The sequence below is a fragment of the Podarcis gaigeae genome (assembly GCF_964106915.1).
Source record: "Podarcis gaigeae genome assembly, chromosome: 4".
NCBI classification, from domain to species: domain Eukaryota; kingdom Metazoa; phylum Chordata; class Lepidosauria; order Squamata; family Lacertidae; genus Podarcis; species Podarcis gaigeae.
Window position 1 is genome coordinate 31,276,743 of NC_139677.1, and position 27,224 is coordinate 31,303,966.

The 27,224-nt window shown below is 44.0% G+C and overlaps 1 protein-coding gene across 3 annotated transcripts in view; it reads left to right on the forward strand.

The window, feature by feature from the left end:
• The first annotated feature begins 522 nt into the window (after positions 1-522).
• FHL2 (four and a half LIM domains 2) overlaps positions 523-27,224 on the forward strand; it is a 32,400-nt gene continuing 5,698 nt past the window's right edge. Inside the window, exons 1-4 of one of the 3 annotated variants that reach the window (XM_083735669.1) lie at positions 790-898; positions 18,819-18,955; positions 20,955-21,134; positions 24,616-24,790. In XM_083735669.1, coding sequence (XP_083591795.1) covers positions 20,979-21,134; positions 24,616-24,790 — 331 coding nt within the window. In that variant the 5' untranslated portion in view covers positions 790-898; positions 18,819-18,955; positions 20,955-20,978. Of the gene's footprint in view, positions 899-9,459; positions 9,669-18,818; positions 18,956-20,954; positions 21,135-24,615; positions 24,791-27,224 lie in introns of those variants that run through there. The other 2 variants (XM_083735667.1, XM_083735668.1) reach the window with 2 other exon arrangements.

A 27,224-nucleotide genomic window follows, 5' to 3' on the forward strand; every position in this document is an offset into this window, starting at 1 on the left:
GATCCGGGGCTTAGCCACACCACTGCTGTGTGGTCTGCCCGCAACCACGTGGTCTGCCCGCAACACTGCCCCACAAGGAAGTGTAGCCGCCTTGGTAGAGCACGAGACTCTTCTTTGTCTTTTAATCTCATAGCAGCTACAGGGCCCCCCAATCCAAATGGGGTCCAGAGCATGGAGGAAGGTATTTTTTAACCCTTTGCCTGCTGAAAAATCCCTCCTAGAGATGCTATTTGTAGCACATGGCGGCTTAGCGAGTAAACAGCAGCTTGGGAGATTTTTATTTTTATTTTGCTGGAAACAGCAGGGAGTAAGGATTAATATCTCCTCCCTTTGCACCATTGCCCTGATCTGGATCAGATGCAGCTAGGTTTATAAAAGAAGAAAAGAATCCCAAGTACTGGGTGCCCAGACAACCTCACATCTAATTTGACCCTTGGTAGATAAACTATATAGCACATTACAAACTAGATCATGCGCCTGATGAAGCAGTTCATAAAAGCTTATGCGGCAATAAATCGGACAGTCTTTAAACTGCCTCGGGACTCATTGTTTGTACAACTGTCCATATATGCATAGATACAAGTGTGGCTGCCTTTGGGAAAGAAACTGGAGGGCTGCTCTAACTGGGACCAAGGCCATCCTTTCCGCGGCAGACCTGTGCTCCTGTTCACGGCGATTCCTTAAAAGGCAAGCCCTTCGCAGAGATGCTGTTGGCTCTTATCTCCCAGGACGGCTGCTTCTTTGGAGATATTGTATTTATAGCTCATCTGGCAAACGAACTCTTGACAGTCTAATTGCTAAATACATAGTTTGGGTAATCCAATAAAGGAATAAGCCTCAGTACCGGCCTTTTGTCTCCTCATTCGCTGACTGGGACACGCAGGCACCGTTCAGCAAGGTAAGAGCAAAAAGAGCATGTCTACGTATCTTTTCCTGCTACCCTTCAATCTTGCTGCTACAGGGAGAACGGGGCTTAAGGGAATCTTGGTATATTTTTCTTTCAAACCCTAAGGAACACGAGCATGCACAAGATGTTTTTGTCGCCTCTCACAGACAGAAGCCAGATAGCCTGTTGGCCTGATTCCCCTCTGATGAACTTTGCTTGCTTTCGTGTTGCTGTGGGACGACAAGAGCTATCTCAGTTGCGGTTCATGCCTCATCATGTTTTTGCTGCATGTGTAAAGGAACTGACAAATTCGACTCAGTTCACATTTAAAGCCAAACCTGTCTAAATTCACATTGCATTAAACAATGTGAGAAATGAGACATCCTTTGAAATTCACACTTACCTGATTTTTTTCAGTGCGGTTCTCCAGCCATGTCATGTGTCCCAAAACTGTGAATAGAAATGTGCATATTAGTAGCAACTTGTGCTAGCGGCTTTTCTTTTTTATTCTTTTTAAAGGGAAAAAATGCAGATTGCTGCAAAAAAAGTGGAGGACTGAATTTAGAATTAGCAAAATGAGAAACAGAGTGAAACTGAAATCGACATATTCACCCATCTCTGTTACTCTAATTTAATTTACTTCAATGTGTTGAAAGACATCAGCTTCATCACCAATCACAGACTAATTTGCCAGGCAAATGAGGTTACCCAGTATAATTATATACATACTGTATGGGTGGGTGTGGGTTTCCATTATTTCTATTCCAATTTTCAAAAAGTTTGTTTTTCAAGGTAAAGGGACCCCTGACAGTTAGGTCCAGTCGTGAACGACTCTGGGGTTGTGGTGCTCATCTTGCTTTACTGGCCGAGGGAGCCGGCGTACAGCTTCCGGGTCATGTGGCCAGCATGTCTAAGCCGCTTCTGGTGAACCAGAGCAGCGCACGGAAACGCTGTTTACCTTCCAGCCAGAGCGGTCCCTATTTATCTACTTGCACTTTGTTGTGCTTTCCAACTTCTAGGTTGGCAGGAGCAAGGACCGAGCAACGGGAGCTCATCCCATCGCGGGGATTCGAACCTCCGACCTTCCGATCGGCAAGCCCTAGGCTCTGTGGTTTAGACCACAGCGCCACAGAGCCAGGATGGGTGGATTTCGCAAAATAAAATACATCTGAAAATAAGGGATGCCCCACTTTTAGCAAACTGTATACTTTTGTAGAACATTAGAATCCTCACATGTACCATGTAGTATTTTCAGCTACTATTCTTTGAATACTTTTGGGGGGAGTCTATCCTCTTGAACCTATTTGGACTTTCTGCATACTGAGTAAACTTAGAAAGAATCAAGTTCTTCCCCTGAGTGCATAGGAGACAGAATAGTATTCTAGGGGAAATGCCCTTTCATTAGTTTCAGTTTTCCCATTGCAGTGGAATGTTTGGACGTTGGAAAATGAAAAGGTAGCATACCCTTTGTATATGCATAGCCTTCTGAATTTTTTCCCTTCCTGTTGCTTCCTGATGGTTTTGGAGAATGAGCCTGATAATATATTTAAACAGCTTTGCATTAGAGGTAATAGAAGCTGTGCTAAAGGAGACTTTAAACCCCCCCCCCCCAACTAAACTGTGTGTGACTTGTGACAGGAGAATACTTCATCATAATGATTGTGCAAAATAGCATTAACAGCTGCCGAAACATGCACTGTAAAGTGTTCATCACCCTGAATTGCTTTTAAAGTGATCTCAAGGGAGTGCTACGTTTTGTCTGCAAATGATATTTGCATGGGGGAAGTTAGAGTGATTGTACTGGTATTTGCAGGCTGTGTAAATTAATACAGTAATTGTTTTTGTTTGCAGTGTGCATTATAGTTCTGGGACCAAGAACTTCTGAGTGAGGAAACCTGTGTTATCCCAGTTCTAGGCATCAAGGTTAAATCAGATCTCCCACCCACCCACCAAAAAAAATATATGTGTGCATTATAATGGATCAAAATATAACCAGCCTAATTTCTACATATAATTTCACCCATAGTTGTTGATGCTATATTGCTTTATTTGATTACGTTGTGTCCTGATCTACTATTGATTTTAATGAAAATATGCTTCCACTAAACAACATGAACATAGCCAGGATTTATTGGGGGGGCAGGCATTATGTTGGGGGGCAGAACTGAGTTATCAGCAATGCAATTGGTCAATAAGTTAAGCATATTTATTTATTTACTTGATTTAAGGGGGGCAGCTTCCCTGCCCCTGCCCCCCCCCCGGCTAAGCCCAAGCTAACCAATGGGAATTAACTAAATAAATAAAATACACACCTGTGAAAAATAAGACACCTGCAGCTGACCCTGGTCTCATATCTAACCCAAATTCCATTGCTGTGAATTTGGCTTGTGCATAGAAAAGTAGCTTGCCAGGCAGAATGGCTTTGCCCTAACTCTCCTCCTGAGAGTGCTTGTTCTCTATGTGCAAGGCAATTTTTATTTTATTGATTTCTTCGTAAGAATTACCTTGCTAAGCCTGACCAAAAAGCGTGTTGCCAGTATAAAGAGTTGTGGCTGTGTGTGTTTTAAATAACATCCATTCATTTTTTAAATAAGAGGAATGATTATTACACAGACAGTTCTGTCTGCAGACTTCCTTTAAGCTGAGTTATCGTGCATTAAATCTAGCACCCAGTTTGACCGCATCAGTAATCCAGGCAGTGCTGATTAGCTGAGTGAAACCTAGCTGAGAAGGTTTCATGGTTTATGGATTTTATAAATTGAGTATGAATGGAGATAGCTGCTTTCCCTCAATAATACTATGATTATAATAGTGATTTATGTATGTGCTGCTTTTTCTGCTACTAAACTCCAAGTGGCCCTAGGATCAGATAGCTGCATTTCAGGAAAATCTTACGGCAGTGTGGCACGACATGTTACATTTGTTACACCAATATCACACCGGCAAATACATAACATATGAAAGTCAAATCTGCTTGCGCATGCATGCATTTGGAAAACCTGGTTTGGGAGACATGTACATAATACATAATATATTTTACAATGGCATTTGCTGCAGAAAACAGTGCAGCAACCATAATCTGCAGTGTTATCTAGGAGGCATAAACAGTGTTCATCTCCCATGAGGTTTAAATTACTGCTTTTGCACTATTTATGTGAGTGTGTGACTCTCATGGTAGGGAATAGACGGTGTATAAAGGGAATAAAGACACTTGCCATTGAATGTGCGCCTTGCCTAATATAAGTCCACCCTAAGCCAGTGTGGTGTAGTGGTTAAGAGCAGTGGACTTGTAATCTGGTGAACCAGGTTTGATTCCCCGCTCCTCCACATACAGCTGCTGGGTGACCTTGGGCTAGTCACGCTTCTCTGAAGTCTCTCAGCCTCACTCACCTCACAGAGTGTTTGTTGTGGGTGAGGAAGGGAAAGGAGATTGTTAGCCGCTTTGAGACTCCTTAAGGGGAGCGAAAGGCGGGATATCAAGTCCAAACTCCTCCCCTTCCTCCTCCTCTTCATAACTGGGAAAATCCCAAACATCTGAGCCCAGCAACCCTGTGTAAAGTCTTGCATCTTGCATTTAGCCTCTCCTAGGGACGGGGCCATGGGACGCAGGTGGCGCTGTGGGTTAAACCACAGAGCCTAGGACTTGCCGATCAGAAGGTTGGTGGTACGAATCCCCGTGATGGGGTGAGCTCCCATTGTTTGGTCCCTGCTCCTGTCAACCTAGCAGTTCGAAAGCACGTCAAAGTGCAAGTAAATAAATAGGTACCGCTCTGGTGGGAAGGTAAACAGCATTTCCGTGTGCTGCTCTGGTTCACCAGAAGCAGCTTAGTCATGCTAACCACATGACCCGGAAGCTGTACGCCGGCTCCCTCAGCCAATAAAGCGAGATGAGCGCCGCAACCCTAGAGTCATCCGGGACTGGACCTAATGGTCAGGGGTCCCTTTACCTTTAAGGACAGGGCCAGCGCCAACATCTGGAATACCCACAGAGAACAACACTGTCAATAATCTTGGTTTCCTCATACCAGGCAGCTCAATCTGCAAGTAGCCTGCTGCTGATTACACCACTGCTATTGCTGCCCATCCCTCAGCAGGTAAGCCTGCCTGGGAGACCCAGAGTTGTAGGAGAGAGTAAACCAAAGGACACTTTGCTAGGGAGAGCCCTCGCACCCTACCTGAGGACTTCCATGTGTCCAGGATTTCTTTATTTTTTACTTTTTACTTTGAACAGCGGAACTGCCCCTTCCCTGCCTACTCCTATATACCTACCTGGACCTCAAGGTGATCTTCTGTGGACCTTCTCCAGATGCCTCTGCTGGATGAGGCCCAGCAGGTGGCTATCAGAGATATTAGGTCTGGATCCTGCTTCATTTTGAGGTCATCATTGCTTCTTTCCAGCCTCCTGAATCAAAACATCATAGTTATTCCTCCTCCTTCTTGACCCGAAATGCTCTTAAACACATGCCACAGTGGAAAAAATGCTGCACAGTTGCTATTTTTAAAGAAAGTGGAAGATTTTGAGATGTTTTCCCCACACCACTCACAGTTTGATCAGTGTGGGGGTACAGCACTTATTTTCTCCATGTTTTTTGGTGTTTGTTTAAAGGCTAGAATAAATATTTTTCTTCTTTTTAACAGAGCCATTATCTCAGAGGAACTTGTATTTAGTTGAAATTTTGGAGACATTCGAATCACAAGTCCCGAGTCTGAGTCCTAAAAGAATGTGTTTCTGAGTGGTTCAGTGTAGAAAGCTATCCACAAGCTGAACCTTAAGAATAGGAGTGAGAAAAGCGAATAGGTGAAAAGTGTGCTCCTTCCGCAGCATTACAAAGCCGGTCTATGGTAAAAAATGGGATGCAGGAGACGCTGTGGTCTAAACCACAGAGCCTAGGACTTGCCGATCAGAAGGTCGGCAGTTCGAATCCCCGCGATGGGGTGAGCTCCCATTGCTCAGTCCCTGCCAACCTAGCAGTTCAAAAGCATGTCAAAGTGCAAGTAGATAAATAGGTACCGCTCCTGCAGGAAGGTAAACGGTGTTTCCGTGCACTGCTCTGGTTTGCCAGAAGCGGCTTAGTCATGTTGGCCACATGACCCAGAAGCTGTACGCCGGTTTCCTCGGCCAATAAAGCGAGATGAGCACCGCAACCCCAGAGTTTTCTGCGACTAGACCTAACTGTCAGGGGTCCCTTTACCTTTCAAAAGGACTGAGAGACCTGTGGCCCTCCTGATGCCACTGGACCCCAAACACCTAGCATCCCTGAACTTTGCCTGACTGGGCCTGATGTCCACAACAACTTGAAAGCTACAGGGTCACCAGCCCTGCCTTAAGGTGTCAAGCAATGCAAAATATACAGCCTTTCTCCAATTTCTTTCTCTCCCTCTCTCAGGTGGGAATCTGGAGATTTGCTGTTTGGGTCTGCCACAGACTGGGAAACTAGATAGATTTTCATGCTGCCCTTGCCACTGATCCAGTCTGTGTCTGCCTGCTGTGTCCTCCCGAAGCTCTGTGGATTACACTGTGACATTTAGTGATATTTCAGACTGACGTGAGGCCCGTGCTGTGAATTCCTAAGTTTAGGATGTAGGCTTTAAATTATTTAGCTATGTTGTGGGTACCTTTCTTTTATTATCTTTTTAAAAAAAATGAAATGAATTTTGTACTTTGTAACCAATGCCATTATTAGAATCCTAACAAACAAGTTAAACAGGGGCAGTTGCCTGGGCACAAAATTCTTAGGGGTGCAAAATTTCAAATGGAAAAAGGGGAGTAAATTAAATTAAATAATAGCACACCCTCTCCCTCACACAGAAAATCTTCCAATGTTTGTGTGGGCAGGCTAAGGAGCAGATTTGGGCAGCAGCTGGGTGCTAGGGCACCCTTTGTGCGGCTTAAGAAAGATACACACTCCCAACCAATATCCGATCCTGCTCTCCACTGTGCTTGACACCCATGGGGCACGTTGGCTGCCACCTGGGTAGGTCGCCAAGCTATTGCCCCTTCAATCCAGCCTATCAGCAGACAGTGTCATGGATACTTGCCTTGCCCCAGCTGCCAGCAACCCACGCTACACCACTATATTCGTTTGCATGGTGGCTTGGCTCTCCCGCTGATTGAGATTTGCCAAAGTACCAGTGCAGGAGACACCCAGACAAGTTAATGGAAGCAAAATGCAACCGACATTGAAACTGATCTCGCTTAGTTAATGGCATTGTCAAGTTAACTGACTTTTGTATATATCTAAAAAAATATATGGTGTTAGCGAAAGCCGTCAGAATCTGTGCGAAAGGCACCAGTCCTCACACAAGGCAGATGTGTGAACTGTGGCAAAGCCATGCTTGAGTTTGGCTGCGGCAGATTTCTCCCCTATACCTCCTTACCAGTGCATATCCCACCTCTCCGATCAAAGGCTGTTCAAAATGTTTTCGGGATGGGGCTCCAAGCCCCCCACCCACACATTCTACTGTGTCACATTCTATTTGGACCATGTCAGTGGCAGATCTTGGGTTCTCAAATTTCAGTGGTACTCTGTGTGATGCCAACATTCAGCACTCCCCTGCCTCCCTCACTCCATTTCGAAGCATAGTTGCAGCATCCTCAGGGGTCCCCCCCCCCCGAGACTCCACCCCCAGTGTGACCGATCCGGCTGTGCTCCTCTAAATCTGCCTCTGGTCATGTTATGCTTGAGAACAGGGCCCCATTATGAAACAGACTTCGTCTCATTAGTTTTGCATGGTCGAAGTCAACATCCTGTATCCTCCAACTTTTCTAGCAATCACTGTCTCTTGGGGTGGGAAACATATATAAAATGTAAGGAGAAATCACAGCAGGTTTTCTCACCTGCAGCGCGAGCCTGATTTCCTCCTGGCTTCCAATCTGTGGGGCAGCCACATAGCCTAGCAAGTCAAATAATTGATTAGCTGTCAATCTTCCCCACACACTCTATTTTAGCTGGGCTGCCTGCTTTATTTTTTTGGCACCCCGTGATGTTGCATTTATACGTTTCTCTCTCTTCCCCCCTTTTTTTATAAAGTGGAAACATTTTTGAACAGTTGCAAAACTTCTCGCAGGGGTCAGCAAACTTTTTCAGCAGGGGGCCGGTCCACTGTCCCTCAGACCTTGTGGGGGGGCCGGACTATATTTTGAAGGGGGGGGAATGAACGAATTCCTATGCCCCACAAATAACCCAGAGACGCATTTTAAATAAAAGCACACGTTCTACTCATGTAAAAACACCAGGCAGGCCCTACAAATAATCCAGAGGTGCATTTTAAATAAAAGGACACATTCTCCTCATGTAAAAACACGCAGATTCCCAGACCGTCTGCAGGCCGGATTTAGAAGGTGGGTCTTAGTTTGCCTATCGATGAACTGGGGGGGCTATGTGCACTGTCCACTTTTTTTCCCTTTTTTGCAGACTTACATAATTGTTCACACACACACCGCCACCCTTCCACTTGGAGATTAAACAAAACTACGTATGTCTGGATGCAATATGGTTTTCTCACTCTTAGATTAGACCCCCTGCTCTACATGTGGTACTAAATTTAAACTGCAAGTAATTTTATCATGAGGATTTTCACCTTTGAGCCTCATTTACGTTAATGGCTGATTCTTTTTCCTGTGAAAGAGGAAATGACCATACTGGCCAAGGAAGGTTTTACATGATTACAAACTCAATGAAGGCAATGCCTCCTGAATTCTGTAACAATCAACACCTGACAAACTCCCCATTTAGCTTGCGCCACTCTCTGCCAACTCAAGGAATGGAGTACAAACAGAATTTGAACAGGACATTAATGTGCCTGCACACCAGTGTTCAGGTGCGCTAACAGTGCTTCAACCCTGTGTGTTTAAAATGATTCAAAACTGGCTTTCCAGTCAAGAGCTGTTTACGAACTGCCCAACGAAATGCAAGAAGGTCCATTTCTTGATTGTGCTGTAAAGTCTCTGTTGCCAATTCTCAGAACCTAGCACCCAGAATTCTCTTGTTGTGAGGCTTGGTAGTCAAATCCTCATTTGGGGATCGATGGCTAGTGTGAACTGGCCCTCAGTCCCACCAGACACATTGCTGAGACGTATGACCTTTGGCCACCCTGACTCTCTTGAACAATACAGCATGGCCAATACAAGGGGGCACAAACAGGTAACATCATAACCCTGTTTAGGACATTAACCAGGTGAAGAGGCACACAAGATTAATGGGGGAAAGGTGTGCCAGGATGTCTGCTTGTGCAAGATTCAAACGCTTATGCATTTTTCTTTGTGTGGGCGGCAATTGTTTCAGTTGGCTGGCATTGCTTAGAAGCAATGCAGAATTTAAAACAGAGATTATTTTTAACAAAACCTCCCCAAAAAGGGGGGGCAAGTATGAGAGTGGAAAACCCACTTATTTTGTTGTTTTTCATATAAAAAGAACACCTAGGGGCAGAGTCAACAAAATAAGGCGTGGGGATTTAGGGGTGCGAAGGATCTGCTCCCTCAGATAGTGTTGAATGCCAGCTGCACTGAGCCTCAAAGAGTGAGTGTCTCTAGTGCTTTTTTCTCCTTATATGGTAAAATGATACACAGGGGTTTTTCACTAGGCTGTGAAGGCAGACGCCTGTTTCCACACAACACAGACGGCTGAGCAGAAATCAGAAGAGCGGCTTGCTCAGAACTGGAGAAATCCCCGGCTAGCTGTACATCTCTCCTCTCCTCTGCCAGCAGGTCACTGTGTTGCCCATTTATTAATGGATGTGACTCCCCATCCCAGCTCCAGAGGGTACCATTAACTGCCTGCCTGTAAGTAGACGTCCCTTTTTGTCCCTCCCTGCTACAGCCAACAACAAACCTTTGGAGCATCTGCTATAAATAACAAAAGGGTGTGATGGGGAGAACAGGGTGTGATGTTGAGGCAGAACAATGGTTTGCCCAAGATGCAGCAACAGCCCTAGCTGTCTGTGTTATATACGGTGACAGGGCTGGCCCTTTGTTTTTTTTAGCAAATATGGGCTATAGAAAGAGGACGGGTAAGAATAATGGTGTTGTCTTCAGGGGGACTGTTCGGTGTCTGAATGTGACATGTGAGCAGGGAGGTATGGCATTGTGTCAGATCCCATCGCGACAATTTTCACTCCCCAATGACATGCTGGATAAGCCCCGGGGAAGCTCATAAATGAGAGTTCAGATATTGGTTTCTTTTACACCTCTGTGAACACTTCCTGCTTCCCAAAGCAACAAAAGACCTCATTAATTCTTTCCAGTAGCAGAATCAGAGGAAACAAAGGTAGCCTTGCCTCTTTACTGTCTCTCTCTCTCACCCACGAACACAAAATAACTAAAAGACAGAGAGTCCTCTAAAGTGCATTGCTATTGTTTCAAGATATTTAAATGGAAGGTACACGGTTCTTTTCTTCCTTTCATTCGTTTATTTAATGTTTAATCCCTGTCATGCTTCTTCTGTGTTTGTAACTGAAAAAATGCATGTGAGTTGACAGCAGCAACTTTTGTATCTTGTCTTTTTTATTCAATTATAAATATTTATGTCCCCTCTTTCTGACTTAGCAGGCTTCCAAGCCGGCTTTGTGTATATTTCTGTATTAATGGGCCACTTCCTCCCTTCCTATTTCCCACCACAATACCTTTACCCTTGAATCAAAACATCTTGGGTTACTGCACATGCCAGATGAAACAATTTCTGGAGGCTGTTAAAACAAACTGATGATTTACTCTAGATTGAACACTTGCCATATGAGTAGTGTATTATAATTGCATGCGAGTCATGCATGAAATGCAATTTTTAAAAGATGAATTCAGGAGAACCAAGAAAAGAAAGAGAGAGAGAGAGTTAAAGTCCCATTTAACTCAATAAGAATAAATTGCTAAGGCATTTATCAAGATAGCAAGTTCCATTGATATCAGTGATATGGACTCAAAACTAACTGGCTTTATTGTTGTTGGCATCTGTCAGTCTCAAGAGACAATGACTCCATGGATGAAGTCAAACTGCTGTGTTAGCAGCACCAAAGTGATCTCCATGGGGTGCAAACCTGGGCAGTGTGTATAGAGATTCAGGGCTGCCCAGTCAACAAGACCCGCCTCTCGGCCTCACTGATGTGGTCCAAAGAAAAGCAGAGAAATACCTTTGGCACCAGCTTGCCTGCAGGAGTTGCCGGAAGGAGGTGTACAAGGCTCCTTCCAACCATCTTAAGGACTCCACTCGATGTGCGCCAGTGTGGTGTAGTGGTTAAGAGCGGTGGACTCGTAATCTGGTGAACCGGGTTCGATTCCCCACTCCTCCATATGCAGCTGCTGGGTGACCTTGGGCCAGTCACACTTCTCTGAAGTCTCTCAGCCCCACTCACCTCACAGAGTGTTTGTTGTGGGTGAGGAAGGGAAAGGAGATTGTTAGCCGCTTTGAGACTCCTTAGAGTAGTGATAAAGCGGGATATCAAATCCAAACTCTTCTTCTTCTTCTTCTTTACTCCTTAGCCTTTTCTTCTCCTGAAGATATCCCACAAGGCAACAGAGGTTTAGGATCAGCTTTCCTTCTCCTAGATGGGCTACCTTCTCAGGTTAATATTCCCTTTACAATATGTGCAGAAACCGCCTTCTTAACTGCTGAACCCACCATTGGTTTCATCCATTCAATTTGCCAGAGCCTGTTTTTGCGTGCAGAGGTATTCCCTAAGAAACTGAGGGTTTAAGACCCATCGACTACCCTCACCTGGTTTAGCTGGTCATAGCCATTCCCAGGTTGTGACCGCTGTCACATGCTGACAGCTTCTAGAAAATACAGGTAATTCAGGGTAGAGACCAAAGGTGGACCATCCTTTCCTTAACACCCCATACACTGTGGACCAAACGACATAGGATGATTTCCCCCACATTATTTGATTATATCTCCTGCCAATTACCTGCTACTTAATACATTAAAAAGGAGGTTTCCCCTTAAGCAATATGTAATGTAATATAATAAATGAAAAGAGGATATGCTTTCAAAAATGGTGTGTACAGAGTGTCTGTTTTGTTGTTTAGGGTGTCTTACTTCAAGACTGGGAAGGTTAGAATCTATACATACTAATAAGGACTTCAAGTTCCTATGCGGAAGCAATCCAATGGTGCATTCAGCTTTGGGACTTTTGGTTCATCTGCACTTTTAAGCCACCTATTGTAGAACCCAGGTAAAAGAAAAGTTAGGGCAAAATGGACAACCACAGCCTTGAAAAAGCGCATAAACTATGCAAGCGCTTCATTCATCTGATCAAAGCTGTGGCTCAGGAGTCACTATTGAAAAGGCTGGAGTATACGCACATTCTGAACATGGCCGTGATTAAATGGCCCAATGCTGTCTGGCACATACTCACGGCTAAACAAACTATGGTTGGCTTACAGAACCACCCACAAGTCTCAAAAGTTCATGGAGGCAGCAGAATAGGGTGTAGCAATTTTCAAAATGGACTGCCTGTGTGTTCCTGCCATGCATAGCTGACTGGTCCTTTCCTCCTGAAAGAGTGTGGGTAGGCAATTCTCAAATCCCTCTCTAAACTGCTATGGTAGCGATGGGGAACCTGAGGCTATTTTGGGGATACTGATCTCATCAGCTGCAGTCAGCAAAATCAATGGTCAAGGATTTATGGGCGCTAGAATCCCACATCTGGAGGGCATAGGTTCCCCATCCCTGTTCAATATCCTGGATCCCCTCTCCTTTTCTTAGGAAGGTAAGGTAAGGAAAGACGAAAGAGGATCCTAGCATTCCTCGGTCCTCTCTAAAAGCCTTCCTGACCAACAAGACTGGGCAGCAGCAGCAAAAAGCAAGTGCAGCAACCTCTTCTCATTGTTGCCCTGTTTCCCCAAATGCATAGATAAGAAAACACCATGCTTCAACTAGACCCACACGTAATTATCAGTTAAACCTGGGTAGGCATATTGGGTGGGTTGTTCTTAAATAAGAATAACACTTTCAGTAAATTATCCAGCTCTATCTAATCTCTGTGTGTGTTTCTGGTAAACTAATTACTGTTATTTTGGCAATTACTTGCCAAATATCAAGGTGATGTTACACACTGTACTTCTTGACCAACACTTTCCAGTTTAACGGGTAGCAAAAGACACTGAACTGTTAGGATTTACAGCTTCCAAGCCATGCATAACAACTGCAAAACTTCTACAACACTGTAATAATTTTGGTTGGTGACTGGCCAAATGCAGCAATAGTGGGAGCATTCCTCTCACATCCTTATAACCAAGGTTTCTTTTCCTTTTAATCTGGACACAAAAGAAATTTCCAATACCATTGACCATAGCATCCCTCAGGATTGGTTGTTTGGGTTGGGCCCGTGTAACATTGCCTCCAGTACTGCCTAGGGAACCAGTCTTGGAGGTTTGTTCTGGGTGCTTTTATTCCACCCCCTGGTTGATGGCCTGTGGGCTTCTATTCTGTTCTCCATGCTCTTTAACATCTACACGAAATTGGTGGGGGGAAAGTCATCTGGAGGTTTGTGCTGAAGCGTAACCATTATACAGATCTATTCTTTCCCCATCTACTCATCCCAAGGAGAATGCTGGACCTCTGAATTGGGGCTGAATGATGTGGAAGTGCTTGAAGCAGATAGGACAGAAGCCCTGTAGGTGGGGAAACCAACTCTTACGGAGCCAGCTTTACCTTCGGTCCTTGGTGATGTCCAGTTTGGGAGTGCTATTTGAGTCAACTGGGAAGCTCAGGTGGTGGAATAAACCTTGCCTCTTCTATACATGCACTAGTAGCACCTAGTCTGGATTAAAAAGGTAAAGGACCCCTGACAGTTACGTCCAGTCGCAAACAACTCTGGGGTTGTGGCGCTCATCTTGCTTTACTGGCCAAGGGAGCCGATGTTTGTCCACAGACAGTTTTTCCAGGTCATGTGGCCAGCATGACCAAGCCGCTTCTGGCAAACCAGAGCAGCACACGGAAACGCCATTTACCTTCCGCCGGAGCGGTACCTATTTATCTACTTGCACTTTGACATACTTTCGAAGTGCTAGGTTGGCAGGAGCTAGGACCGAGCAACGGGAGCTCACCCTGTCGTGGGGATTCGAACCACCAACCTTTCGATCGGAAAGCCCAAGAGGCTCAGTGGTTTAACCCACAACACCTCCCACGTCCCCTTAGTCTGGATTACTGCAATATAATTCATGTGGGGCTGCTTTTGAAGGTAGTTCAGAAACTTCAACAAGGGCAAAATGAAGGCACCCAGCTGTTGTTTGGGGCTAGATGGCATCTGGTTAAATGCTTTTAAATCCCAGAACACTTTGTAAAGTAAGCCCTGAAAGCCACAGAACACACTGTGGATCCCTGTACCTGGTGGATCCCTCAGTTTCATGAAAGGTCAAGTTCCTACTCATCACAAGGATTCTCTTGTTAGCTCATTAAACAAAAATCAAGTTAATCCCCAGCAACCCACAGCATTTTCTGCCTGGTCCTTCTCCCCTTTGCATAACACAATTCCCTTTTTCTCCATCTGGGTTTTCTCTTTAAGCCTCACCTGAATGAGATTCCCTCCCACCTGTTTAAAGACTTGTACTCCTTTCATCCATCCTTAGATTCTCAGTCCTGTCTCACTCCTGGCCAACAATCATATCTGTTCCTCCCAATGACTGCCTTTTGTGACGCCACAGTACATGCTAGAACATCTCCTTTGACTCACTTTCCCACTGACATTCCTTTTCTGACCCACCCATTTTTTTACAAAGCAAGCATGAGCAATTGGCCTTGCTTGTCCTTCACCCTCACACAAGGTTACCTCAAAGAATACCCATACCTGAATCAACCTGTCTAAGTCTTAAGATCCACTTCAGAGACCCTGTTTAAGTGCCTAGGCAACTAGGATGACAGGTAAATGAAACAGGGCCTTCTTGGTGTCCCCACGGTTATTGAACTCTATTCCACTTGAACTTGATTCCTTCAAAGGGGCATTAAAGAAAGACCCATGAATCTACTTCTGCATGTAGTACCTAGCCTGTGGCTGTGCCTTGGTTTTTTGCATGGCCGCACTGGTTCGTGCTGGTTTTAGCAGTATTTCATACTGCTGAGCATGCTGTGAAATGTATGCTTGCATCTGTTTTTAAAACTGTATTATGGTTTGCTTGCATTCATTTTTGAACTGGTTTGGGAAGAATTTTCTTTTAAGAGCAGCCTGTATCTTTTGTGTGTGTAAGTAAACAGAACCACGCTGTTTTCTTGATGCACTCTAGATCAGCAAGAAGAACCATCAAGTTGGAGAGGGAAGATACCGTACTTTTCCATGTATAAGACGATGCTTTTTGCTAAAAAAAAATTAGGCAAAAATTGAGTGTCGTTTTATACATGGAGAATGAATGCAGAGGGGGGGGGACACGTGCGATTAATGGCAGCAGCAAGCAGGAGATTGGCAGCAGCAATTGGGCAGGTGACTGGCGGCTGTGGCAAGGCGGGCAGGCGATTGGCGGCTGCGGCAAGGTGTGTGATCGGCAGTGGCTGCGGCAAGCGATCAGCAGTGGTGGGCAGGCGGGTGAGCGATTGGCGGAAGTGACCTGCCCCCCCCCCCAATTAAACAACTTAATTTATTATGTTTGGGTTTTAAAAAATAGGGACCGTCTTATATATGGGGGCGTCTTATACACGGAAAAATATCTCACATGTTTTAGGACAGGGATGTGGAACCTCAGGCCTGGGTACCAAATGAGACCTTCTGGGTTTCTCCAGTCAGCCTTCAGGATTCTCCCAGGCCCAAATCTCAGCCCAGGTCGCAATCTTCACTGAAACAGCTCTGCACCTTCCTCCAGAGCTTTTGTATCCTTGATAAGACCTTTTACTTGCCTGGGTATAGGATGAAGAGTTGTGCATGCAGATACCTGTGGCTTTTGCGTGTTTGGCACATAGCTCACAATGCAAAGGAGACAGCCACATCCATTGCTTTCTCCACCTTTTAGCTCTGGTGCCACCCATTTTTGACCTATCGTCCTACACAACCTTGGCGTGTGGCCCCCACATGGTTGCACCCAAGAAAATGTGGCCCTTGAGCTGAAAAGGGTTTCCTATCACTGGTTTAATACAAACAGCTGTTTCCAGGTCCAGCTGTAAATGCTTTTGAAATTCCTGGATGCTTTGGAACCAGGTGTAAAGTTGCCCCTTATAATGAGAACCACCTGAGCCCCAAAGCACCCTCTAACTTCCCAGGGTGCGTCTTGTGAGGGGGGGGGAGCCAATTCCTTGCATGCAGAAAATTCCAGGTTCAACCCTCAACATCTCTAGCCGAAAGGATGAAAGAGCAAGTGATGGGAAAGGCCTCTCTTGAACCCAGGACCTTTGAGAGTCATGGCTAGCCAGAAATGACACTATGCGGCAAGATAGGCAAACCACCTGAACTTTGGCTGAAGCAGCCTAGTTTCATTGCTCCTAATTAGAGATGGAAATAGGATGGATTATGCAGGGTTGGGGTTCTGGGATACTGACTCTTCTGAGGAGTGAAGAGATATAAAAAGTCTATACTTCCCCCCCCACACACACACACACAAAAGTGTGACATGGAAAATTGTGAATAACATTTGCATGTTTGCATCTGCACCCTGCTAACTACTCTACAGATAGATGAATCGATAGCAATCAGCTATCTATCTGTCTATCTATCTATCTATCTATCTATCTATCTATCTATCTATCATCTATCTATCTATCATCTATCATCTATCATCTATCTATCTCTATCTATCTATCTATCTATCTATCTATCTATCTAATCTATCTATCATCTATCTATCATCTATCTATCTATATCTATCTATCATCTATCTATCTATCATCTATCATCTATCTATCTATCATCTATCTATCTATCTATCTATCTATCTATCTATCTATCTATCATCTATCTATCTATCATCTATCTATCTATCTATCATCTATCTATCTATATCTATCTATCATCTATCATCTATCTATCATCTATCTATCCATATCTATCATCTGTCTGTCTATCTATCATTTATCTATCTGTCTATATCTATCATCTGTCTGTCTGTCTGTCTATCTATCTATCTATCTATCTATCTATCTATCTATCTATCTATCATCTATCTATCATCTATCTATCTATCTATCTATCATCTATCTATCTATCTATCATCTATCTATCATCTATCTATCTTCTATCTATCTATCAGCACACACATACCATCTTTTCTTATTTTCCAGTCTCTTCATTCCATTCTTGTTTGCAGGGATTTGTATGTAGCTTTGATCGGAAAATGGATTAGAGTTCTTGGAAGGAGGACATAAAGTTCTCGCGAAGCAATGAGAGGCAATGTTTGTGCCAACAAACTGGTAGGGAACTGAAAAATGAGCTGCTCCCGGTAGTTCAGTTTTGCTAGGCTGTAACAAAAAGAGGACCTTGTAAATCTTTACAGCTTTTGAAACAATAACAAAAATCCTTTCCAAACACCTCTTCCTGCATGGATTTATGTCTGAAATGTTCCAGATACAAATCTTCCTTTCTTTCAAGAAGGAAAACAAAGGGGGGGTTGTACACTGAGCACAAATCATGAATGCCTTACAATAGGCTCACACCAGTAAAACAAAATAAAACCCCAAAATAACTGTGAAGAAAAACTACATTCCTGCATAGAATTGTATACTAGTCTGTCAGTCTCATGAACTATGAGGCCACAACTGCAACATATCTGATTTTTTTTTTTAAAAAAAACCAAATCCTAAATAGAGGGACCTGGGAGATCATTACTGGGACTGTGGTTTAACTCCTAGGACTAATGGCAACATGGGGGAAATTTTCCTCAGCAATGCAGTGTCAGTAGTATGAGTTAAGCCCCCTCCCCATTTTCCAATTCTAATCCTGCTGTCTATTTAAGTTAAAAACACACTGATACAGTGGTACCTCTGGTTACAGACGCTTCAGGTTACAGACTCTGCTAACCCAGAAATAGTAAGAACTTTGCTTCAGGATGAGAACAGAAATTGTGTGGTGGCGCTGCGGCAGCAGCAGGAAGCCCCATTAGCTAAAGTGGTACCTCAGGTTAAGAACTGTTTCAGGTTAAGAACGGACCTCCAGAACGAATTAAGTTCTTAAACAGAGGTACCAATGTACATCTGAAATTCACACATCTCCTTTTTTGACCTGATACTTCCCTGAGAGTATCGCAACAAGAAAGGTGTTTGGACAATGTCTAGCACCAGTGCTATTTTTCTAGAAAAAGGGATGCCGGAACTCACCATGAACACCTCCCTTGTTCTCTTAGGATGGCAATGGCGCCCACCTGAGAGGTGCCGGAACTGAGTTCCGGCAAGTTCTGACTGACAAAAAGCCCTGTCTGCCACTGAGGTCCAAAGGCAGGCAAATGCTTAGAGGAGGTAGGTGCGGGAAGAGATGACAAATGTAATAAAGAGCAAACCTGACCAAATTCAGGGAATGCCGCAGGGCTGGGAGCTTTCTGGTGGTTTGTTGGGGCAAGAGTTTCCCCCTCAAAAAATTCCCCTCAGAATTGGACCTCTTGTGATAAGGGAAGCAGTGAGACGATGCACTGGCAACTGGGATATAATGCTTGCATGATGCAATGTCATCAATCAAGCGGTATATAAATTGTATGAATATTTTTTTAAAAAGAAAACCTCCTCACAAGCAGGTCAGTATGAATGCTACATAAATAACCAACATCATCTAACCTCCCTGCAAGCTTTGTGCAAAAAAAAAAAAAAAATCAGGGTGAATGAGCATCTGGAAATTACCTGACATCACCTGATTCCCTGACTCAAATTACATGCAGCAAGTTGTCTCTTCAAATCAATGCCCCGGCAAGAAGGAGGGAATTGGTGGCTGACCCTCATAGCTCCTGTCCTGCTTCAAGTTCTGTGGTCACTTATTGTCGGCATCTAAACTCCATGTCATCATTTTTACTGAAGCATTTTGCCTCTGGTTTCAACAGCTTTTTCTTTTATTAAATCTGCTTTGCGGTGCAGAAGTTCGCAGAAGTGTACCATACTTGCCTCAGGGGAATTATGAAGGGTCATACTAAAGAGTGCCCTGTTATTACAGTGTAATCCTACACATGTTTACTTGGAGGTAAGTCTAATTATGTTCAGTGGGGGTACTCTTCAGGAAATGTGCTTGGTTAGGGCCCAGCCTTCTTCTCTGGGGACTGTAAACAATATCTCTCTTACTTACTTAATACAGCAGAAAACAGAGAAAACTGTGTGTGTGTGTGTGTGTGTGTGTGTCTTTGTGTGTGGTGTGCTTAAGATCTGCTTTTTCTCCAAGGCAAATTAAAATGGAATTTCTATATTTCCCTTGTGTGTTATAATGTTTTTGGGATTGTTATAGGAATACAGAGTGGGCATATTTTCATATTTTACTATAATGCTAACGAGAGCACGATTTATGTTTTTGAAAAAAATTCCCACACAATAGTTAAAATAGTTGGGGTTTAGTTAGGAAAGATTCCAGAATCAAAACCTATCCAACCCTACAGAAATTATAGTACGGACCTTCCTGAACTGGCTTCTACTACAGCCTGCAGGTGGGAGGGAAGAGTTATATATTTCAATTTTTTTCCTTGTGACAAAACCTCCCTGTGTATATAGAGCAAGCATTGGTTTAGCCTAGCCGCCTCCCTTTGCTCTTGGAGTGCAAGGATTTTTTTTCCAGCACTCCCTCATGTGATCTGCAATGGTGACACTGTCCAAGGAATGCTATGTGTTATATTTGCATGTAGGAATAAGTCTTCTTGAACGCACTTGAAATGTGTGGGCTGCTACTATCAGAGAGAGAGAGAGAGAGAGAGAGAGAGAGAGAGAGAGAGAGAGAGAGAAATCTCACCTGCATTTCCTGTTGCACATTTAAAAACCTGTTCACTTGACCATTCAGCACTGCAAGGAACCTCTCAAAACCAACCACATGGAGGCAGCTCCACTGACATAACGCCTCCATGAACCAGCCTCCCGCCAATTTTAACATTAGCAATGCAAATACAAACCACAAACACATACAACTCCTAGGGGTTGAGGTCCTTTCAGCACTCCCCATAAAATATTTGAGGGGACCGAGGCCCCCTCAAAGTTTATGGCCATTGTCATTCAAGCACTGGACTGTGTGTGCAGTATGTCATGTGATCGGTTGTGCAGGGTGGGGCTTACCTGGGATCCCCCAATATTTTATTCAAGTTGGCACCCTCGCATGGCGGCATGGAAATAACTTCTTGTCACATCCACACTATTCATTTGAAGCTCATTTGAAGCATGTGATTCCCCCCAAAGAATCCTGGGAACTGTAGTTTTTTGGGGTTCTGGGACTTGTAGCTCTGTGAGGGTTGTACTGAGAGGTTCCCTGGGAACAGGAATTGGCTGTTAAACCACACTGAGAATTGTAGCTCTGTGAGGGGAATGGGGGGAGGTCTCCTAACAACTGTAAACACCCTGGTGTCTCCTAACAACTCTTAGCACCTCTCAAGGCTCCTGACACTTCACAGCATCAAGCTTTGAACCCATGGTGCAGATGGTGCCTATGTCTGCTTGCATGATAAATAGTATGAGGGAGACTATGTTCTGGGAAGAAGATGCATCAGGCATTTTCTTATTTGTTTATGCACCATTAAGCAATTTGCCTAAAATAAAGGAAACTAACAATTTCACATGAAAGACCAAACTGATGGCTAGGGTAGGGGTACATACAATGTGATCTGTTTGAACCAGAGTTTTTAGCTCATGGCATGGCTCTGGGTGATCTGTCACCCTAATATACCTTTAGGTGGAATAACCACACGTTGCCAAACCCCAAAACATCTTGGCAGGATGGTGGGGTACAAATATGATAAGCAAATGACACCTCACAACAAAACAAACAAACAAAGCAGACCTTTCTCTCTCTGACATTCAAGGAGACACAATGTTTATCAGTGCTATTTTTCTAGAAAAAGAGGTGCCGGAACTCATCAACAACGCCTCCCTCATTCTCTTAGGATGGCAAGGGCACCCACTTGAGAGGTGCTGGGACTGGGTTCCGGTGAGTTCCTGCTGGAAAAAAGCCCTGGTTTTTAATCCAAAGCTGCTTGTTTTCTTGTTGACAGGCAGGCAGAATCCTAGATGTCAAAATGACAGAGCGCTTTGACTGCCACTACTGCAAGGAGACGCTGTTTGGCAAGAAGTACATTTTGAGGGAGGACAGCCCCTACTGCATCAAGTGCTACGACAGCCTGTACTCCAACACATGCGAGGAATGCAAAAAGCCGATTGGCTGCGACTGTAAGGTACTTTGGATGCGCATTTCAACCGGCCTCGCTCTTGGATCACAATTAATGTGCATTTTATTTCTTTGTTTGTTTTATACAGCGCTCTCTAGTCCAGCAGAAACATTTAAGCCGTTTGCAGGTCCCAACAAAAAGGAATGTACAAATAGAAGATAAAGTCCAGATTCAAAACCAAACAATACTACTGCTATCACCACAACCACAACTACTGCTGCTGCTACTAAATTTCAAATAGAAGTTTCCTTGTGGCAGCTGGACTTTACATCACATCTCTCCTACTCTAAGGAGATACACTGGCAGAGGAAGAGAAGTGCGGGAGCAGCGCACCGCCCCTGGCAACGTGATCCCAGTGGGCTGCCATCGCAGCTGCCCCCCACCCGTGCTGGGTGCCACACCCCTGCAGGCAGTGCACCACGCCCCCAGGACACACACCACACCCCTAGGACACACTCCATGCCCCCAGGACGTGTGCCCCGCCCCCAGATATGCATCATGCCCCTGCAGGTGGCATGCTCTGCCCCCAGGATGCGTGCCAGCCCTGCCCCCACCTGATCTCTGCCCCCAGGTGCCAGACCATGAAGCTCCGCCGCTGAGGAGATGGGTCATGTTTATTGTGGGATTTCTGTTGCTCATGTACACAAACTTTTCATAGCATCCCTACAACGCCTTTGGCATCACAGCACCAACCCATGTTTCTTTCTGGTGCAATCTACATATAGATTAGGGAAATCTGATAATTTAAAAATAGCAGTTGCCAGTGACCCATTCACAATATTAAGCCTGTGTCTGGAAGCACCCTAAGATAATATTTTTGGGGAAAGGCGGACTTTCCTTCATCAAGCACTGGGCTTGGTAGTGCTGAGTTTTAGAATTTTTTCCTCTTGTGCCACTGTCCGTGTTCAAAATCATCCTTAAAGCTATTAGCCTTAGGTGCTGGGGGAGTACAGAAACTCTGTTTGTTTCCTACTGCACATCTAAGAGCAGCTTTGGAGTGATGATATAGATCAGGAAAACAGTTTTTTTGGGGAAAGGTTGAAACCCTCCCTCTTCCAGCACTTACTGAGCCAATCAAAACTGGAACACCCACTGACTGCTTTAAGGTAAACATGAACATATCAGATGATCTAATCACAGATCTCCCACATCTCCTTTGTTTGGCCTCAAGTCTTCTTTTTTCAATAACACAGTTTTGGTTTCTCTCAATTTCTCATTTTTCCAGGCTTAAATTCAGTTCTCTGTAGCAATAAATGATTAATAATAATAATAATCATCAGCACTTTATTGTGAATTTATCCTAATACACACATTTTTATACAGCTTTGGCTAATGTGCACAATTTTGCAAACAAATTTCCAAAATCCTATGCATTTTTAATGCGATTTTGCACACATTTTCTGGTTGGAGAAATTGCACTTCAAAATTCAAAGAAGTGCGAATTTTGGAGGATAGTTGTGTTTTGATTTGTGTATTGGTTTAAAAATGTGTGAGTTAGGCAGTTTCTCATGGAATTGCCAACCTAGTCTAATTTCTTCCCATCCCTACTAAACATACATGTGCAAAGATTCTCTGAGTTGCCAAGCAGAAAGAAGGCAGCAGTTTCTTTGGTGAGTCTACTTCTAAGATCTTTTCCATCCCTTGGGGACTTTGAATGTGTTGACATTCAAGAATCCCTAAACTTGACTAAGCTCCAACAAATTTCAGAGCATGGAATTAATCAGCTGAACTTTTCAACCCAGACTGATGGATAGCCAGAAGATTGGTGGTGGTTGTTTTCCCCCCGGTGAAGGATTAGGAATATATTGCTATAGATAAGAAAAAATATGCACACACATATTCCCACTTGAACACTCACATGTACACACAGAAGCTGACAAGAGTGACTTAACAGGAGAGAATAACAAAGATGTGTTTGTGATTCATATCTCTTTCTGCCAATTAAACTTCTGTGATCCTCACTTAGCAACTGCCGGAATAAACTTCACCCATCATGTGGCAACAGCATTCCATATCAACTATGGATCAGTTTTGATGTGTATACTCCTCATGGAATATGGCCTGAGTACATGCCACAAACTCTTCTGTGGGACAGAAAACTTGCTTTACAAGTTTCTTCATCAGCAGACCCTACTGCAAACTGCATTTTGAAGTCCCTTGAAAGTCCATAGTCCATTATGCAGTTATGCATACCTAAGTCCCAAGGAAGTCTATGCCAGCCCTACCATTAGGCAAAATGAGGCAACCGCCTCAGGCAGCAGAAGCTGAGAGGCAGTAGCCATAGCCCTCCTGTCTGTCCTTCCTAAGCTGCTCTGCCATTCCCCTCCATTGGAGGACATGCCTGTGTGTGCTATGTGCAACATGTTTTGCCCCCACTTCCAACTAGCCTGCTGCCTCGGGTTCCAAGGAGGACATTATCCCATCACCATTGCTGAAGTAAGATTCAAGGACCAGTTCAGCCGGCTTCTGTATGTGGAAGTATAGTTTTATTTGCCCACACAGCTCAGCAGGAAATTAGAAGGCTAAAGCCCTAAAAGAACACATTCCTATCAAGGGAACAGTAATCAGATGGGGCTTTCTTTTCTTGAATTTTGTATTTTAAAAAAGATGCTACTACTTTGGTAGACAAACAGAGGGAGGCAAAAATAAAATGAGAAGGAAGAAAAATGCAGAAGACAGCAAATGCAAATAAAGGAACTTGATCGTTTTTATACACCTAAGTTTTCACAAACTGCCATTGTTTCATAGCAGGAGAAATATATATATATATATATATATAATGTCCAGTAGCACCTTAGAGACCAACTAAGTTTGTTCTTGGTATGAACTTTCGTGTGCATGCACACTTCTTTAGATAACTGAAGGGACATTGCACATTGCACATATTCCATTTGGCTCCAAGTTGCTGTTTTCCATAAAAATTCCTTTCCAGAGATACTATCAGGATTATGTGAGGTAATTTCCTGCAAAGGAAAATTGCTGAATTTTCAGTGCTAAACGAACAATTAATATTACTCTTTTGCTCGAGAGTCACTGGGCAGTTCTGATAGTGACAGATTCTGTGTTTCAGGGCTTGCATTTGGTTTATTTTTTGGGGGGGGGAGTATGCCGTTAAAATACTCTTTGGTGGGTTTGTTTGTTTGTTATAATAAGGAATAATAAATGAACTTTTCTTAAAAACTGGGGGGGCAGCTCATTAAGGGTAGGCAAGTATGTGTGCTGGGAGAAGTATACAAAATTCTGCAACTAGCTGAACTTAACTGCAATTGTTTTAAGTTGTTTGGAGTTGAAGTTCTGTAAGTGAAGCTTTTGCACCCTATATTTAGACTGGATAATATTTATTTCAGTTTCTGTTCACCCAACTGCAATATTAATAACCTCAGTAGCCCTGACCTACTTCTTCCCTTGCATAGTCTGAGTAAATTCTCCTCCATTTCTCTTAGTAAGCTCTTTACTAAGCCTCCTTTGTGGTTTGGGATTTCCACAGGATCTGTCCTACAAGGATCGGCACTGGCACGAAACTTGCTTCCACTGCTTCCAGTGCAAGAACTCACTGGTGGACAAACCTTTCGCAGCAAAAGAAGAACATCTTCTCTGCACGGAATGCTACTCCAATGAATACTCCTCCAAGTGTAGCGAGTGCAAGAAGACCATCATGCCAGGTTAGGACTTGGTTCGCTTTCAGGATTGGGATGGGAGTGTCTTTTGGGGACCAAATTCAAGGCCAATGGGAAGCTCTTCCACAATTTCATTTCTGAAAGCCAGGGTGATGGGGCAGGAGGAGATGCTCAAGCGCTCATGCTTCTAACATTTTAAAAATGCAGGAGATAGATCCTGATAATGAAATCCCTGAATCTTGGCTGGTTGTGCTTCATTATATCAGTTTGTTGCTATTGCTTAAGTCTGTGAAGTAGATAATGCCCTACATTGATTGCAGAGGAATACTGGAAGCAACCCAAAGACCCGTTACTTTAAAAATAAAAATAAAGGTTTCATAAATTTTAATATAAATGAAAAAGCTTACCTGGAGGCAAGACGTATTCTCCATACTTTGAAAATTAAGTACATAATTATTATTTTTAAGCAGCAGGGTTTTTTCCCCTGACTTTCTGACTTTTAACTGGGGCTATAAGAAGGCATGCAGTTTATCTGCTTTTATATGAAAATCAGAAAAAGGCACTCTCTGAAACCCTGGAAGCTGAGCATGCTTCATTCTCAGGTTTCACTGCCCCCAAACTAGCAGCCTCCCAACATCCTGAATCGTGGATTCAAAGCCCAATTAAACGTGGTTTGATTTTACTTGCTGAATAGAATGCAATAGCTTGGCTGATACGGGTGTTTTTGCTGGCAGAGTCTGATGGCTGTGCTGAAAATAGAAGGCAGGGGAAAACCAGTTTTTTTATGAGTCAGGAAGTCGATGTGTAATCAGCAGATGATCACTAGTAAATAAAAAATCTTTTTGAATTGCCTCTTGTGTCGCTTATCCTCAAATTAATTTTTATGCTTGATTAGCCATGACATTAAAATTAGAGAGGTTTGGGTTACAAGAGAGGAAAGCAGAAACCACAACTATGCAGCTACATTCAAAGCAGATGACCAAAATCTGCTGCAATTTTGCATTAGCTACAGGTCTCTCGCACCACCACCACCGCCAACCCTGCTATGTATAATGGCAAATGTCCTAGATGGTGTGCTAAAGCGCTTGCGGAGATTACAGAGGCTTGATTCAAGGCTTAAATGAAACCACACATTTGGGAGATGCAAGGGGTGTGGGGACAAGTGTTTGGCCAAAAGCATACCCCAGAGTCCACAAAAGGTGCCCTTTATCATCTGGGAATTATCTGCAAGGACTCTGCTTTTCATGTTTTAAATGGCTGCTAGCATTCGCTTTTGAAACGGAACCTGCAAGACATGATTTGGGACGAGGAAAAGGAAACACCTTTAGCAGGCAGGTGTCAGGCTTCAGGAAATCAGATCCCTCCCCCGGTGGCAGCAAAGAAGCAGATAAAAGAATAGAAGAGTTCTTACCAATTGGTTTATTCAACAATCAAAGGGAGAGACAAAAGAATGCGTCTCTCTCTGGAAATGGTGTTGCTCCAAGAAAAAGTCCCACCCCCTCCAGTGTGCCAGTGTGCCAGTGTGGTGTTGTGGTTAAGAGTGGTAGACTCATAATCTGGTGAGCCGGGTTCGCTTCCCTGCTCCTCCACATGCAGCTGCTGGGTGACCTTGGGCTAGTCACACTTCTTTGAAGTCTCTCAGCCTCACTCACCTCACAGAGTGTTTGTTGTGGAGGAGGAAGGAAAAGGAGAATGTTAGCCGCTTTGAGACTCCTTCGGGTAGTGATAAAGCGGGATATCAAACCCAAACGCTTCTTCTTCTCTCCGTCTCTACTATTCTGCGTCACCGCTACGTTGGCTAATATGAGCTTTTTGCCGCTGAGCTTTCTCTTCTGCTACCCTCAATGCCTGTCTTGTCTTAGGATGGGGAGGAGGGTCAGGAATGCTTTCAAAGGACACTGTGTCTGTCAGCTATCTCTCCCCTGGTGTTTCCTCTTCCTGCTGTTCCTCTTCCAGTATTTCCCAGCTTCTATCCTCTGCAGCCTCTGAACTATGACCTTCTGCAAACCGTTGTTCTAAATCTATGCTGTCCTCCTGTCCTCGGGAAGGTTTAAGAGAAGAGGCGGCGGCCCCCACCATTCCTCCTCAGTCCAGTCCCTGGCAGCAGGGCTGGCCCTACCATTGGCCAAAGTGAGGTGGCCACATCAGGCAGCAGATGTTGAGGGGTGGAGATTGCCAGGCCCTCTCAAAGGTCTGGAGAGACCCAGGCCACTTCCAGCTTTTGAGGCCCCAGCCAAAAATAAAAAAGATGACACACACACAAAAAAGCATTAAAAAATGTGAGGGTTTTAAAATATATATATAATCAGCTGAGGACACATGTATCACAGACTAATCTTATACCATCAGAACTGTTCTGCACAGAGTCTGGCAACTATAAAAGGACCATGGTAGCCAGTGCTATTTTTCTAGAAAAAGAGGTGCCGGAACTCACCATGAACTTCTCCCTTGTTCTCCTATAATGGTGCCCACCTGAGAG